Source organism: Bufo gargarizans, chromosome 1, assembly GCF_014858855.1.
Source record: "Bufo gargarizans isolate SCDJY-AF-19 chromosome 1, ASM1485885v1, whole genome shotgun sequence".
NCBI classification, from domain to species: Eukaryota; Metazoa; Chordata; class Amphibia; order Anura; family Bufonidae; genus Bufo; species Bufo gargarizans.
Window position 1 is genome coordinate 371,555,317 of NC_058080.1, and position 16,938 is coordinate 371,572,254.

General features: G+C 42.8%; 1 protein-coding gene across 1 annotated transcript in view; it reads right to left on the minus strand.

Moving 5' to 3' along the window:
• LOC122930909 (mast cell protease 1A-like) overlaps window positions 1-15,899 on the minus strand; it is a 42,697-nt gene extending 26,798 nt beyond the window's left edge. The window contains exon 1 of the mRNA XM_044284607.1: window positions 15,762-15,899. Coding sequence (XP_044140542.1) covers window positions 15,762-15,849 — 88 coding nt within the window. The 5' untranslated portion in view covers window positions 15,850-15,899. The remainder of the gene's footprint in view (window positions 1-15,761) is intronic.
• Between the last annotated feature and the right edge of the window lie 1,039 nt (window positions 15,900-16,938).

Here is a 16,938-nt window from a genome sequence, read left to right on the forward strand (position 1 = left end):
AGTATTTTTTTAGAAGCAGGTATATCCCACCCCTCAATCAGTATTTTGTGGAAACAGGTATATAGAACACCTGAATCAATATTTGGTGGAAGCAGATATATCGCACCCCTCAATCTATATTTTGCGGAAGCAGGTATATTGCACCCCTCAATCAGTATTTTGTGGAAGCAGGCATATAGAACCCCTTAATCAGTATTTTGTAGGAGCAGATATATCGCACCCCTCAATCAGTATTTTGTGGAAGCCGGTGTATCGCAAGCCTCAATCAATATTTGGTGGAAGCAGGTATATCGCACCTCTCAATCAGTATTTTGTGGAAGCAGGTATATCGCACCCCTCAATCAGTATTTTGTGGAAGCAGGTATATTGCACCCCTAAATCAGTATTTTGTGGAAGCAGGTATATAGAACCCCTTAATCAGTACTTTGTAGAAGCAGATATATCGCACCCCTCAATTTAGAATATTGTGGAAGCTGATGTATCTCAGACCTCAATCAATATTTGGTGGAAGCAGGTATATAGAACCTCTTAATCAGTATTTTGTAGAAGCAGGTATATCGAACCCCTCAATCAGTATTTTGTGGAAGCAGGTATATAGAACCCCTTAATCAGTATTTTGTAGAAGCAGGTATATCGCACCTCTCAATCAGTATTTTGTGGAAGCAGGTATATCAAACCTCTTAATCAGTATTTTGTGGAAGCAGGTATATCGCACCCCTTAATCTGTATTTTGTGGAAGCAGGTATATCAAACCCCTTAATCCGTATTTTGTGGAAGCAGGTATATCGCATCCCTCAATCAGTATTTTGTGGAAGCAGGTATATTGCACCCCTCAATCAGTATTTTGTGGAAGCAGGTATATAGAACCCCTTAATCAGTATTTTGTAGAAGCAGGTATATCGCACCCCCCAATCAGTATTTTGTGGAAGCAGGTATATAGAACACCTGAATCAATATTTTGTTGAAGCAGGTATATCACACCCCTTAATCAATATTTTGTGGAAGCAGGTATATTGCACCCCTCAATCAGTACTTTGTGGAAGCAGGTATATAGAACCCCTTAATCAATATTTTGTTGAAGCAGGTATATCGCACCACTTAATCAATATTTTGTGGAAGCATGTATATAGAACACCTGTCATGCCCTGCTCTGACTATGTGCAGAGGTCGGCCAGAATAGCAGCACGTGTTTAGTGTTTTGTTTTGGAGCCGTGCTGGATCCGCCTCCCATCAGGTGCACTGGGTGGGGTAATTAGTTTAAATAGCACTCCATCCCAGTGCTCTGAGCGGGTTATAGAAATCATTCTGGCCTTGGAAGCAAGGAAGGAAGGTTCCAGCTCAGAAAAGATAAGTGTGGTTTCAGTTTTTGTTGTTTGCTATCTTGGTTGTGTTGGTGTCATCTCTCCCATCCAGGTTATTTGCGAGCAGGCTGCTCCTATTCCCCTTTTCACCATCTCAGGGAATCTAGGGTGTTTTAGCCCAGACACGAGGACACATCATTCCTACCATCTAGGTCTGAATGTGGGCTGAGCAGAGCAGGGAAAGAAGTCAGGGATTTGCTAGGAGGTGACCCTTCCCCCTGCTTCTCGCTTAGAGCCTGGTTTGCTGGTTTATCTGTATGTCTGATATCCCGTCTGGCGTGACAACACCTTAATCAATATTTTGTAGAAGCAGGAATATTGCACCCCTCAATGAGTTTGTGTGGGGACAGATATATAGAACCCCTGTAGAAAAATTTGGTGGAAGCAGGTATATCGCACCCCCAATCAGTATTTTGTGGAACCCGGTGTATCGCAGGCCCCAATCAATATTTGGTGGAAGCAGATATATGGCACTCCTCAATCAGTATTTTGTGGAAACAGGTATATAGAACCCCTGAATCAATACTTGGTGGAAGCAGTTATATCAAACCCCTTAATCAATATTTTGTGGAGGCAGGTATATCATACCCCTCAATCATTTTTCTTGGGGCAATAGGTATATCACACCTGTTTCAAATAGTTGTTCCAATAACGCTTGTACTTATATATACTTGCATTATCGCAGCAGAACCGCACACAACTGCTGCACAATACAAATGCACTATAATATACTTTCCATATTAGAAAGTATATTATAGGTATATTGCACTCCTCAATCAGTTTTATTTGGGTCAACAGTTATATCACACCAGTTGTAATTAGTTATTCCAATAGCGTTTGTCCCTCTATATAGCTGCGGTATCGCAGCAGAACCGGACACAACTGCTGCACAATACAAATGCACTATAACATGGATGTCAAACTCATGGCCCTACAGATTTTACAAAACTACAACTCCCATCATTCCCTGATAGCTGTAGTATGCCCAGGCATGATGGGAGTTGTAGTTTTGCAACAGCTGGAGGGCCACGAGTTTGACATCCCTGCACTATAATATACTTTCTATGTTAGAAAGTATACTATAGCAATATTACACCCCTCAATCAGTTTTATTTGGGTGAACAGTTATATCACACCAGTTGTAATTAGTTATTCCAATAGCGTTTGTCCCTCTATATAGCTGCAGTATCACAGCAGAACCGCACACAACTGCTGCACAATATAAATGCACTATAATATACTTTCTATGTTAGAAAATTAATTATAAGTATATTACACACCTAAATATATTACACCTATCGATAGCACACCTATACCAGTCCTTAAAAATACTTTTGTGGCCCTATTAGCTAGTGTTTAGTGTCCCTAACAGTCTGTCCCTGCTCCACAAAGCAACCTCTCCCTACACTGGCAAAACACAGACTGTAAAATGGCTCCGAGATCGGGTTATGTTATAGGGTGGGGGTGTGTCCATGTGCTGAAACTTCTCAATTTGCTGTCCTGTCAGACCTGATGGATGTGTGCCCTTAGAAGCCATTACAGCCATGCCTACTAATGGCACAGCTGTGATTGGCCGGTGCATCATGTGACCCAGCCTCTATATAAGCTGGATCACGTGTAGCACGGCCCATCAGCTCTCAGTAGTGAAGGGACAGTGAAGCAAGCAGCTGAAGTGAGGGACAGTGTTAGTGTAATTTTTTGTGGGTGGAATACACTATCTTTGCACCCCTGACAAAGAAAGATAATAATAAATCTGGCTGTTAATTCTGTGGTAACCTACAGTGATTTTTTGTGGGTGATATACACCATCTTTGGACCCCTGACACAGAAAGCTAATCATAAATCTGGCTGTTAATTCTGTGGGTGACCTACAGTGATTTTTTTTTTTTGTGGGTACAATGCAACATTGTACTTTGTACCACTGACACACAAATATAATAGTTAATCCGTCTGTTAGGTGCACGTCATATACCCATTCAGTGGCATAGAGTGGGGGGGCCGTGGGGGCCATTGCCCCGGACGCCAAATTGCAGGGGTCGCAAGGCAGCAGGAATTTCAATGAGGGCCATATGCCTCTTTCTAGACCCCCTCCGTTATGCCTCATAGGCTTCAGGCCACTAGGCTTGAAGCCTATAAGGCAGTAGAGCGACGCAGGACTCGGTCGCGATTACCTCACTGTGACCTCCTGTGTTGGATCTCGCGAGATGACGGCGCAGGAAGGCCCAGTGAGGCGTTCAATACCACCTGCGCCGGGCCGCCACAAGCTGTGATGGAGATTTTTTTTATTTTTATGTATCCTACCCTAATTGCAGAGGTACTGGGGGCACTATGGGGGTGGGGGAGGAGCAGAGAGAGGAGGACCGAGGACATCATACTAATAAGAGTGGAGTGGCCATTATATTAATAATAAAGAGGGGGCCAATACATTAATAATAAAGAGGGGGCCATTACATTAATAATAAAGAGGGGGCCAATGCATTAACTACAAAGAGGGGGCCAATAAATAGAAACATAGAATGTGCCGTCAGATAAGAACCATTTGGCCCATCTAGTCTGCCCAATATACTAAATACTATGAATAGCCCCTGGCCCTATCTTATATGAAGGATGGCCTTATGCCTATCCCATGCATGCTTAAACTCCTTCACTGTATTTGCAGCTACCACTTCTGCAGGAAGGCTATTCCATGCATCCACTACTCTCCCAGTGAAGTAATACTTCCTTATATTACTTTTAAACCTTTGCCCCTCTAATTTAAAACTATGTCCGCTTGTAGCAGTTTTTCTTCTTTTAAATATTCTCTCCTCTTTTACCTTGATGATTACCTTTATGTATTTAAAAGTTTCTATCATATCCCCTCTGTCTCGTCTTTCTTCCAAGCTATACATGTTAAGGTCTTTTAATCTTTCCTGGTAAGTTTTACCCTGCAATCCATGTACCAGTTTAGTAGCTCTTCTCTGAACTCTCTCCAAAGTATCAATATTCTTCTGGAGATATGGTCTCCAGTACTACGCACAATACATTAATAATAAAGAGGGGGCCATTACATTAATAATAATAACTTTAATAATAATAATAAAGAGGGGGCCATAATTACATTAATAATAAAGAGAGGGCCATTATATTAATAATAAAGAGGGGACCATTATATTCATAATAAAGAGGGGGCATTATATTAATAATAAAGAGGGGACCATTATATTCATAATAAAGAGGGGGCATTATATTAATAATAAAGAGGGGACCATTATGTTAATAATAAAGAGGGGACATTATATTAATAATAAAGAGGGGGCCATTATATTCACAATAAAGAGAGGGCCATTACATTAATAATAAAGAGGGGGCCATTACATTAATAATAAAGAGGGGGCCATTACATTAATAATAATAACATTAATAATAATAATAATAATAAAGTGGGGGCCATAATTACATTAATAATAAAGAGGGGGCCATTATATTAATAATAAAGAGGGGCCATTATATTAATAATAAAGAGGGGGCCATTATATTCACAATAAAGAGCGGGCCATTACATTAATAATAAAGAGGGGGCCATTACATTAATAATAATAACATTAATAATAATAATAATAATAATAAAGAGGGGGCCATAATTACATTAATAATAAAGAGAGGGCCATTATATTAATAATAAAGAGGGGCTAATATATTAATAACAAAATGGGGGCCATTATATTAATAATATAGAGGGGACCATTATATTAATAATAAAGAGCGGGCCATTATATTCACAATAAAGAGGGGTGCATTACATTAATAATAAAGAGGGGGCCATTACATTAATAATAATAACATTAATCATAATAATAATAATAATAATAAAGAGGGGGCCATAATTACATTAATAATAAAGAGGGGGCCATTATATTAATAATAAAGAGGGGCCATTATATTCATAATAAAGAGGGGGGCATTATATTCATAATAAAGAGGTGCCATTATTTTATTAATAAAGAGGGGGACATTATATTATTAATAATAATAATAATAATAATAATACAGATGGGGTCATTAATATTAATAATAATACTAATACAGAGGGGGTCATTATAATATACAGGGGAAATAATATTATGGGGAATGGGGGACTATCTGTCTGGCTCTAGCACAGTATTGGGGGGCAGCAGGAAGTCATATACCCATTTATTGCGTGAAGTACACATGCACTGCATACGTGACAGGGAAATTGATATAGTTAATCCGTCTGTTAGTGAGGTGCACGTTATATACCCATTTAGTGCATGAAGTACACCTGCACTGCATACATAACAGGGAAAATAATATAGTTAATCTGTCTGTTAGTGAGGTGCACGTCATATACCCATTTAGTGCATGAAGTACACCTGCACTGCATACATAACAGGGAAAATAATATAGTTAATCTGTCTGTTAGTGAGGTGCACGTCATATACCCATTTAGTGCATGAAGTACACCTGCACTGCATACATGACAGGGAAATTTATATACCGTATTTTTCGCCGTATAAGACGCACCGGCGTATAAGACGCACCTAGGTTTTTGGGGAGGAAAATAAGAAAAAAAATATTTTTAACCAAAAGGTGTGCTGTGGGTTTGGTGGGTTTGGAACTAGGTGGTCTGTGGATGGCACTATTACTGGGGATCTGTGGATGACGGACACTGTTATGGGGGGATCTGTGGATGACGGACACTGTTATGGGGGGATCTGTGGATGACTGACACTGTTATGGGGGGATCTGTGGATGACTGACACTGTTATGGGGGGATCTGTGGATGACTGACACTGTTATGGGGGGATCTGTGGATGACGGACACTGTTATGGGGGGAACTGTGGATGACGGACACTGTTAGGGGGGGAACTGTGGATGACAGACACTGTTATGGGGGGATCTGTGGCTTTCACTGTTACAGGGGGATCTGTGGCTGGCACTGTTACAGGGGGGGGGATCTGTGGATGGCACTGTTATACATGGGTCATCCACAGACCCTCCCAGCCCATAACTGTGCCATCCACAGATCCCCCGCCGCTCCTGTATACTAATATAATATGTCTTATTCAATTAATAGTTATTAAATATGCCTCTTTATTCCTAAAAGTACCTTAAATCCTAAGCGCTTCAGTACAATGCCGGCAGGCCGGGCAGCCGGCGCGGCGCGTCACTCACTGACGTCACTTGCCTGCGCCGCCTGCTTCATTCATAAAGTAGGCGGCGCAGGCACGTGACATCAGGGAGTTACGCTGCCGCCCGCCCGGCCTGCATTGTACGGATGAGCTTAGGATTTAAGGTACTATTAGGCATAAAGGGGCATATTTAATAACCATTCATTGAATATGACATATTTTATTAGTACACCGGAGCGGCGGGGCGGGCCTTTAGTACAGTGACTGCACCGCCCCGCCGCTATTGCCGGCCCCAGCTCCTCCTCCCAGTCCCTCCCCGAGTCCTCGCTCTCTTTACATCGCTGCCAGCGATGTAAAACTGACTGCATTCGCCGTATAAGACGCAGGGGCATTTCTCCCCCATTTTGGGGGAAGAAAAAGTGCGTCTTATACGGCGAAAAATACGGTAGTTAATCCGTCTGTTAGTTAGGTGCACGTCATATACCCATTTATTGCGTGAAGTACACCTGCACTGCATACGTGACAGGGAAATTGATATAGTTAAACTGTCTGTTAGTTCAGTGGGTGACCTCAAAGAATAAGGAAAGCATCAAATAAGGGATGTGGGGCTGCTGGGGTTGGTGGAGCTCCTGTTGCAGGGAGAGGATGTGGTTGATTTGTGCCAGCTACACACCCAAATTAAACACCTTCCTCAGGTGCACATAGGCGACAGAATGTTCAGCGTTATTTTATAGGCCCGAATACCGGTGTATGAATGGTGAGGCCAGAACAAGTGGAGGCGATAGTAGATTGGGTGGCTAATAGTGCCTCCAGTTCCTTCACATTGTCTCCCACCTGGTCCCCTGCTGAAAGCGCAGAATTGGCACCTGCAGCCCATGGGCATCTGTCTTTCACCTCACCCCATTGCAAATCAGCCAAGCAGTCTGAGCCCCAAGTCATGCAGCAGTCCCTTATGCTTTTTCATGACTCTGCTGGCAGGGTTTCTGAGGGCCATCCACATAGCCCTGCTCCAGAAGTGGAAGAGATTGAGTGCACTGATGCCCAACCACTTATGTTTCAGGATGTGGACATGGGAGGACCACCGCAGCACGTCTCAGATGATGGCTAAACACAGATGCCAACTGCGGCAGCTATCTGCAGTGTGCAGAACGGCAGGGAGGGCAGGTGTGAAGACTGGGTGGAAGATGATGTGAAGGATGATGAGGTCCGATGAGGTCATGCGAGTGATGTGTGCAGTTCGGAGTAAGAGGTGGTAGTCACACAGCAACGGCCGCACAGCAAAAGAGGGAGCAGTGTGCAAAAGCAGAGTGGCCGTCCCATAGCTAGTAGTGCCCACCGCACCTAGGGACTGAGCACAGCAAAGTCAGCTCCAAGGAGTTCCCTGGCGTGGCAGTTTTTCAGCCAATGTGCTGACGATAAAACGCAAGTGGTTTGCACGCTGTGCAATCAGAGCCTGAAGCGAGGCATAAATGTTCTAAACCTGAGCACCACCTGCATGACCAGGCATCTAAATGCAAAGCATGAGCTGCAGTTGAGTAAACACCTCAAAAACCATGAAAGATCTCAGGCTCCTCCTGGTCCCTCTTCTGCTGCAGTCTCAGCCTTTTCCTACCCCCCTGGAGTGACAGTGGCACATGCCACCCCACAAACAGAGGATTTGGCAGCAACGCCACCACGTCTGTCACCGTCACCAAGCATCTCCACAATGTCCAATGGAAGCGTTCAGCTGTCCATCTTCCAAACACTGGAAAGAAAGAGGAAGTAACCCCTTAAACCACCCACGATCCCTGGCCCTGAATGCCAGTATTTCAAAATTCCTTTTTCTTTGAAATGCTGTCATTCCGTCTGGTGGAGACCAAGACTTTTAAAAACCTTATGGGGGTGGCTGTCCCACAGTACATGGTTCCCAGCCGCCACTACTTTTCCAGGCGAGCCATCTCCGCCCTGCACAACCAAGTGGCGGACAAAATTAGGTGTGCACTGAGCAATGCCATTTGTGGCAACGTCCATATAATCACCAATACTTGGACCAGTAAGCACGGGCAGGGACGTTATAGCTCCCTAACTGCACACTGGGTAAATGCAGTGGCAGCTGGGCCAGAAGCAGTTTGGGGCATGTCCTTCCGTCACAGAGGATTGCAGGACATTTCTCTTTGCCTCCTGTTGCCTCCTCCTTCTACTCCGCTTCCTCCTCTACTGCCTCCTCATCTGGTCAGCTTAACACCTTCACCACCAACTTCAGCACAACCAGGGGGAAACGACAGCATACCTGTCCTGAGAGATAATTGAATTACTCCTCAGTTGTCTCCAGGACAGAAGACATTGTTTAAACCTATGTATTCTCCTGCCTGTGATAATTACTTCAACCCATTGTGTAAGGTAATTGTATCACAGGCAGAGGGAAGGATTTTGTATGGGAGTGTTTAAACTGTAAAGCTGTAAAGGATTGGCTGCTAGGTCGTCTCCTCAGTTCCCAACCAGGTCAACGGGGGTGGTAACCTTGTTGGAAAATGTGTATAAGTCAATGCTTGTGTGTTCAATAAAGAGTTCCTGTTTTAATTTCAACATAGAGCCTCGTCTCATTTGTCTGGGGATTGCTATACGCTGTATTCTCCACTAGCTATAACTACTAGCTCTTGTGAGAGCTGTTCCTGCTCTCTGGATTTAGGAGAGGTTCACCCACTGAAGCCTGGAGCCTTGTTGTAGGTCCAGGGTGGGTAGGAGACGGCGGGACCTCAACCAAGCTTCGGCGGATCGTGGGGTCTGCAATGCTTACGGTGTCAAGTGGAGTGCTTGGAGTCCTCGGGAAGCACTAGGAGCATCTATAAACGGAGGTACCCGGTCGGGGTGCCAGGAGATCCGTTACAGGGGGAAAATCCCACAACGCGCAGGAATTGTGGACAGTCATGGAACAACAGACCTACAGTTGCAAGAAAAAGTATGTGAACCCTTTGGAATGATATGGATTTCTGCACAAATTGGTCATAAAATGTGATCTGATCCTTCATCTAAGTCACAACAATAGACAATTACAGTCTGCTTAAACTAATAACATACAAATAATTAAATGTTACCATGTTTTTATTGAACACACCATGTAAACATTCACAGTGCAGGTGGAAAAAGTATGTGAACCCCTAGACTAATGCCATCTCCAAGAGCTAATTGGAGCGAGGTGTCAGCCAACTGGAGTCCAATCAATGAGATGAGATGAGATTGGAGGTGTTGGTTACAGCTGCCCTGCCCTATAAAAAACACACACCAGTTCTGGGTTTGCTTTTCACAAGAAGCATTGACTTATGTGAATGATGCCTCGCGCAAAAGAGCTCTCAGAAGACCTACGATTAAGAATTGTTGACTTGCATAAAGCTGGAAAGGGTTATAAAAGTATCTCCAAAAGCCTTGCTGTTCATCAGTCCACGGTAAGACAAATTGTCTATAAATAGAGAAAGTTCAGCAGTGCTGCTACTCTCCCTGGGAGTGGCCATCCTGTAAAGATGACTGCAAGAGCACAGCGCAGAATGCTCAATGAGGTGAAGAAGAATCCTAGAATGTCAGCTAACATTTCTGTTAGCGAATCTACGATACGTAAAACACTAAACAAGAATGGATTTAATGGGAGGAAACCACAGAGGAAGCCACTGCTGTCCAAATAAACATTGCAGCATGTTTACAGTTTGCACAAGAGCACCTGGATGTTCCATAGCAGTACTGGCAAAATATTCTGTGGACAGATGAAACCAAAGTTGAGTTGTTTGGAAGAAACACACAACACTATGTGTGGAGAAAAAGATGCACAGCACACCAACATCAAAACCTCATCCCAACTGTGAAGTATGGTGGTGGGGGCATCATGGTTTGGGGCTGCTTTGCTGCGTCAGGGCCTGGACGGATTGCTATCATTGAAGGAAAAATGAATTCCCAAGTTTATCAAGACATTTTGCAGGAGAACTTAAGGCCATCTGTCCACCAGCTGAAGCTCAACAGAAGATGGGTGTTGCAACAGGACAACGACCAAATGCAGAGAAGTAAATCAACAACAGAATGGCTTAAACAGAAGAAAATACGCCTTCTGGAGTGGCCCAGTCAGAGTCCTGACCTCAACCCAATTGAGATGCTGTGGCATGACCTCAAGAAAGCAATTCACACCAGACATCCCAAGAATATTGCTGAACTAAAACAGTTCTGTAAAGAGGAATGGTCAAGAATTACTCCTGACCGTTGTGCACGTCTGATCTGCAACTACAAGAAAGGTTTGATTGACGTTATTGCTGCCAAAGGAGGTTCAACCAATTATTAAATCCAAGGGTTCACATAGTTTTTCCACCTGCACTGTGAATATTTACATGGTGTGTTCAATAAAAACATGGTAACATTTAATTCTTTGTGTGTTAGTTTAAGCAGACTGTGATTGTCTATTGTTGTGACTTAGATGAAGATCCGATCACATTTTATGACTAGTGTTGAGCGAACTTGAGTTTTAAGTTCGGCGTCTAAAGCTCGGCTTCGGGTTATCAAAGAATCCGGTTATGGATTCTAAATTCCGTTATGGTCCATGGTAGCGGATTCCATAACGGGATTCTTCGACATCCCGAACCCGAACTTTAGACGCCGAACTTAAAACACAAGTTCGCTCAACACTATTTATGACCAATTTGTGCAAAAATCCACATCATTCCAAAGGGTTCACATACTTTTTCTTTCAACTGTATGAGTGGTTGGTGCCCCTGAGCCTCAAGCTCGGCGGTGTGCGATAATGGGCAAAATCTCGTAGCAGCTCTGGGACTAGCCGGCTTGACACACATCCCTTGCCTGGTACATGTGCTGAATTTGGTGGTGCAGAGGTTCCTTAAAAATTACCCAGATATGTCAGAGCTGCTGCAGAAAGTGCGGTCCATCTGTGCGCACTTTCGCCGTTCTCACCCTGCTGCTGCTCGCCTGTCTGTGCTGCAGCGTAACTTTGGCCTTCCCACTCACCGCCTCATATGCGACGTGCCGGATTGACTGTGCGAGCAGCAGCAGGAGATAGTGGAGTTTCAGCAGCAGCAAGCACGGATGAGTCGCTCTGCGGAACAGCACCACTTCACCACCAAGTGGGCCTCCATGCGGGACATGTGTGCCGTGTTGCGCTGTTTCGAGTACTCCACCAACATGGCAAGTGCCGATGATGCAGTCCTCAACGTTACTAACCCACTTCTATGTCTCCTTGAAAAAACGCTTTGGGCAAAGATGGAAGAGGATGTGGCACAGGAGGAGGAGGAAGAGGGATAATTTTCACGGTTATCAGGCCAGTCATTCACAAGTGGCTCGGAGGGTGGATTCCTGCACCAACAGAGGCCAGGTACACAATTATCCAGCCACGGCCCAGTTCTGGAGGATGAGGAGGAGGAGGATGATGATGATGATGAGGAGGAGGAACCGTGTTCACAGCAGGGTGGCACCCAAAGCAGCTCATGGGCATCACTGGAGTGTGATACAGAGGACACAGACGATACACCTCCCACAGAGGACAGCTTGTCGTTGCCTCTGGGCAGCCTGGCACACTTGAGCGACTACATGCTGCAGTGACTGCGCAATGACCGCCAAGTTGCCCACATTCTAACCAGTGCTGATTACTGGGTGGGCACACTGCTGGATCCCCACTACAAGGACAACGTGCCGTCCTTAATTCTGTCACTGAAGTGTGATCGGAAGATGCGCGAATGCAAGCGCACGCTGGTACACACGCTGCTGATGGCATTCCCACCTGACTGCAGGGGCTCAGTGGACGCACAGGTAGTACTGAAGCCCCGTGCGGCCAATCGGGACTTCAGTACTAGCGATGAGCGGCAGGGGAAATATTCAAATTCACGATACATCATGAATATTTAGGCGAAAATTTGCCAAATATTTGTGATTTTGTGATATTCTTGATATTCTTTTCAATTGCTCTATTAGGCACACACGCGCACGTATGCACGCACACACAATTAGCTACATAAGTGATTAAAATGGTTGGCAGCAACTTTCGAGATAGTGAGGAAGAACTCCTGATCACGGTAACTAATTGTACATTACAGCACTGTTTTAGATTAAAATTCCATGCATGTCATAACAATAGCTTTATATGCAGATAGTTTTTCAAAGTATTCGAGATCGTGCAAATCGCCACTATTGATTTGAATATTTTAGCGCAATACATACAACTTCACCTTTAATCAGGTCTGATAACATAATACTGATTGTTGAACTTATTATTGTTGTAACATCACAGCACTATTTCACTATTTCCACATGCTATAATTTATACTATCTAACATTAACTATATGGATTATATATTTCAGCTAACTATCTCTATAGTTAATCTAAAAAAATAGATATATAACAATAGTATAGGTGTCCGCAGTGTGAAAATAAGTATTAACATGGAGTATATGGACCCTTTAAAATATAACTTTTATTAATTAAAGTTAAAGGGAATTAATCACCCTATGATATCTGGGTGACTTCAATGAGGGTATAAGGACAAAGATATCGCCCAACTACCACCGTGAATGGTGAATTTGATGCCATATAAATAGTACAAAATCCACATAGGCACTTATGACATTGGCTATGGCAGGGCTGGCCAACCTGCGGCTCTCCAGCTGTTGTAAAACTACAACTCCCACAATGCCCTGCTGTAAGCTGATAGCTGTTGGCAGTCTGGGCATGATGGGAGTTGTAATTTTGCAACAGCTGGAGAGCCTCAGGTTGGCCATCCCTGGGCTATGGTATGGGCTGGGGGAAGGCTAGGGGCACTTAGATAGGTGCTAGGGAATATCTCTCCCTGTACCAGCCCTAAATTAGCCTTTGTCCAGGGATAATCCCCGATGGTGGGTTTTCTCTGTCGCGTTTCCTCCACCAGGGCTTATCAGGGGGTTGGTTAGAGATTGATATATATAATACATGTGTATAACATCTTAGATCAATAAATAGAAAATATACTGTGTCCTGGGTGAGACAACCGACGTAGACCGTGCTGCGTGCCCCATTCGCGTCTGGACTGCCTCCTGTAAGGTTATGCCATATACAACCTGGCAGGAGGCAGTCCAGACGCGAATGGGGCACATCACTAGTGATATCTCTCTCCAACAACAGGGGAGCCCTTGTGATACATCCAGCCCCAGCAAGGTTTACCTCGGTTGTCTATGAAGAGTCTCAGAGCATTAATTCTGCAATTCTTATTTTGGCCACCAGATGGCAGGCCAACATAAGAAATTAGCAAAATGCTAAGAAATTATCAATTTTCAAATCCCTGATAGGTCAATATAAAAAATTGAAAAACATTATTTATAAGGTCATTTATGAGCCTTAAAATGATGATAAAAAATTTGTAAAAAAAAGTTAAAAAATATATAAGAAATATTAAAGTTTAAATCACCCCCTTTCTGTATAATTAAAGAAAAATACCTAATTAACAATAAATATAAACATCCTGGGTATCACCGCAACCAAAAACGTCAATACTATAAAAAATAATAAAAAATCCAATACGGCAAATGGCATAACGGAAAAAAAAGGGTAAAAATGGGCCATTTGCCATTTTTTCATTGCTTCTCTTACCCAAAAAAATAAAATTAAATGTGATCAAAAAGTCACGCACACTCCAAAATGATATCAATAAAAACTATGGATTGTCCCGCAAAAAATGAGCCCATAAACAGCTCAGTAGACAAAAGTATAAAAAAAAGTTATGGGGATCAGAATATGGTGATGTAAAAAAAAAAAAAAGTCTCAAAGTTTACATTTATTCTTACACTATTTAGACATACAAATCCTATACATATGGGGTATCGTTGTAATTGTACTGACGCATAGAATGAGGGGCATTGGTCAGTGTTGCCGTAAATGAAACGCTGTCGGAACAAAACCCATAAAACGGTGGAGGGATTGCGTTTTTGTTTTCCAATTCCACCCCATTTGGAAAAAAAATTCCTGCTTCCCACTACATTTTATGCCATAATTAATGGTGGCATTAGAAAATACAAAAAAAAAGCCCTCATACAGCTATGACTGGAAATATAAAAAAGGAAAATAGGGAAGAAAAATAAGAAAAATAAAAAACCTCAGGTAGCCAAAGGGTTAATTCATTTTCCTATCCACATTTGTTTGCAGGGCAATTGTCCTGCTCTTATCCCCATTTTGCTTCCTTTTGCAGCCCTCTAGCCCTTTCTATGACTTTTTCTGAGCCATTTTAGTGCCCCAAAGTTAGGGTCCCCATTGACTTGGGGATCGGGGTCAAGTTGGAAGTTCGGCCAAACCCGGCCAACCCGAACTTCCAGGTGTTCGCTCAACTCTCCGTATGAACTGTTCTAAGTTCGGTGTAGTCATCTTTAAGAAATAAATGTGAGATGCAACACAATTCAGAGGCATGAAATTTGTTGCATTATTTTCTCTGCATGTGAGAGTTTGATTAACACTTCAGCGTCATCATCTCTGCCATACTGAATTTCTGAATAGTTTTCACTTTGTTCTCTTTTCTTGTCCTTGCCGTTTATAATAATTATTTCAAAATGAACAGTTATAATTGTATTTTTATATAGACAAGCACAAAATAATCTTACAGACTGTCCACCTCATCCAGCTAAAGTCTTTGAGACCAGCATTCAAAGGAGCAACTTTTAAGGCTACTTTCACACTGGCGTTTTGCTTTCCGTTTGTGAGATCCGTTTCAGGGCTCTCGCAAGCAGTTTTGCCGTAATGCATTCTGAATGGATAAGGATACGTTCAGAATGCATTAGTTTGCCTTTGTTTCGCCTCCATTCCGCTCTGGAGGCGGACACCAAAACGCTGCCTGCAGCGCTTTACTGTCCGCTTGACAAAACTGAGCTAAACTGATCCATCCTGGCACACAATGTAAGTCGATGGGGACGGATCAGTTTTCTCTGACACAATAGAAAACTGATCTGTCCCCCATTGACTTTCAATGGTGTTGAAGACGGATCCGTTTTGGCTATGTTACAGATAATACAAACGTATTATCGGTGCGGATCTGTCTGTGCATGACGCATCCGCGCCAAACGCGAGTGTGAAAGTAGCCTAACAGTATACACTATAGAGCTAAAAAAAAAAATTTACTAAACGTTAAAGAACCCTTTAATATGTACCAGATAACAGATGTTCTAAAGATGTTTTAAACGTAGACAGATAATATAGAAGACAAAATAATGACTCCATTGTATTATAAAATAAGAATGCAGTACCTCAGAAAATTCTCCAATTCTCATCAGAATACTGGGAAAACTAACCTGCATATGGGGTTGATATGAAGACAGAAGATGCAAAGATCACAAGGATGACCTGAACGTGTTCCATCTTATGGTGCTTCCAAAGCATCTACAAATTATCTGCTTCTATTTCCCTTTATGCTCTGGCCACCAGTGATAATATCTACTGTCACACCCCATACCAGTAACAACTGTTAAGAGATATAAATCAATTGAAAGAGTTGCTCAAGATAATGAAAAACCTGGCTAATGGTATAGAATGTTCTAATGTAACAAAAAAACAATACTTGCCTTTTAAATCCCCTGCTGCTCCAGTGCTCCTGAACAGTCTATTTGTACTTTGTTACAGTGAGGATGTTCCTGTATAGCCGCATGATCCCTGCAGCCAATCATTGGCCTCAGCAATCTCAAGTCTTACACCATTGTATTCAAGGGAAATGTCGCACCAAGATGAGAAGGGGATCCAAGCAGAGGTGCACCCACTAACAGACAGCACCCAGTCTGATAGAGATAAATAGATAAAAAAGTGGAAGTGGGGCACTCACTTAAAGTATAGGGATCTTGTGTTTATTAAGGTAATAACAATAATAACAATAACAGTAACGCAATAAAATATCATATGGCAATATTACATTGAGGTACCTCAATGTAATATTGCCATATGATATTTTATTGCGTTACTGTTATTGTTATTATTGTTATTACCTTAATAAACACAAGATCCCTATACTTTAAGTGAGTGCCCCACTTCCACTTTTTTATCTTACACCATTGTGTCCACTGATTGTCTGCAGCAGTCACATCAGTATACAGACATTCAGCATAAGATAGGAGTCCAGCTCCTGTGCCTAACTGTGCAAGTGGCATCACCCTGCTTGTCTCAACACAAACATCAGTGTTTAGGCATTGAGTGACATTTTTAGTAGCATGCACATGTCAGCTGGTAAATCCTCACCATGTGGTTGAACACCTCTGATTATTTAAATAATGGGCACATCTTGCCTGAGCATCAAGGTTTATTAGCTATTTAGGATTTTATCTGGACTGTTGTGCCTTTTGATAATTTCTTGTCCTGACCAGCATCCATCTTATTGTAGTACATAGACCTCCCAGCTACATATGAACTCAGGTTTGTATGAACATGCTTCTGTGTATTGGTTTTGGTATCTTGCTTTGGAAACAGCATCTGCAAGCTGTC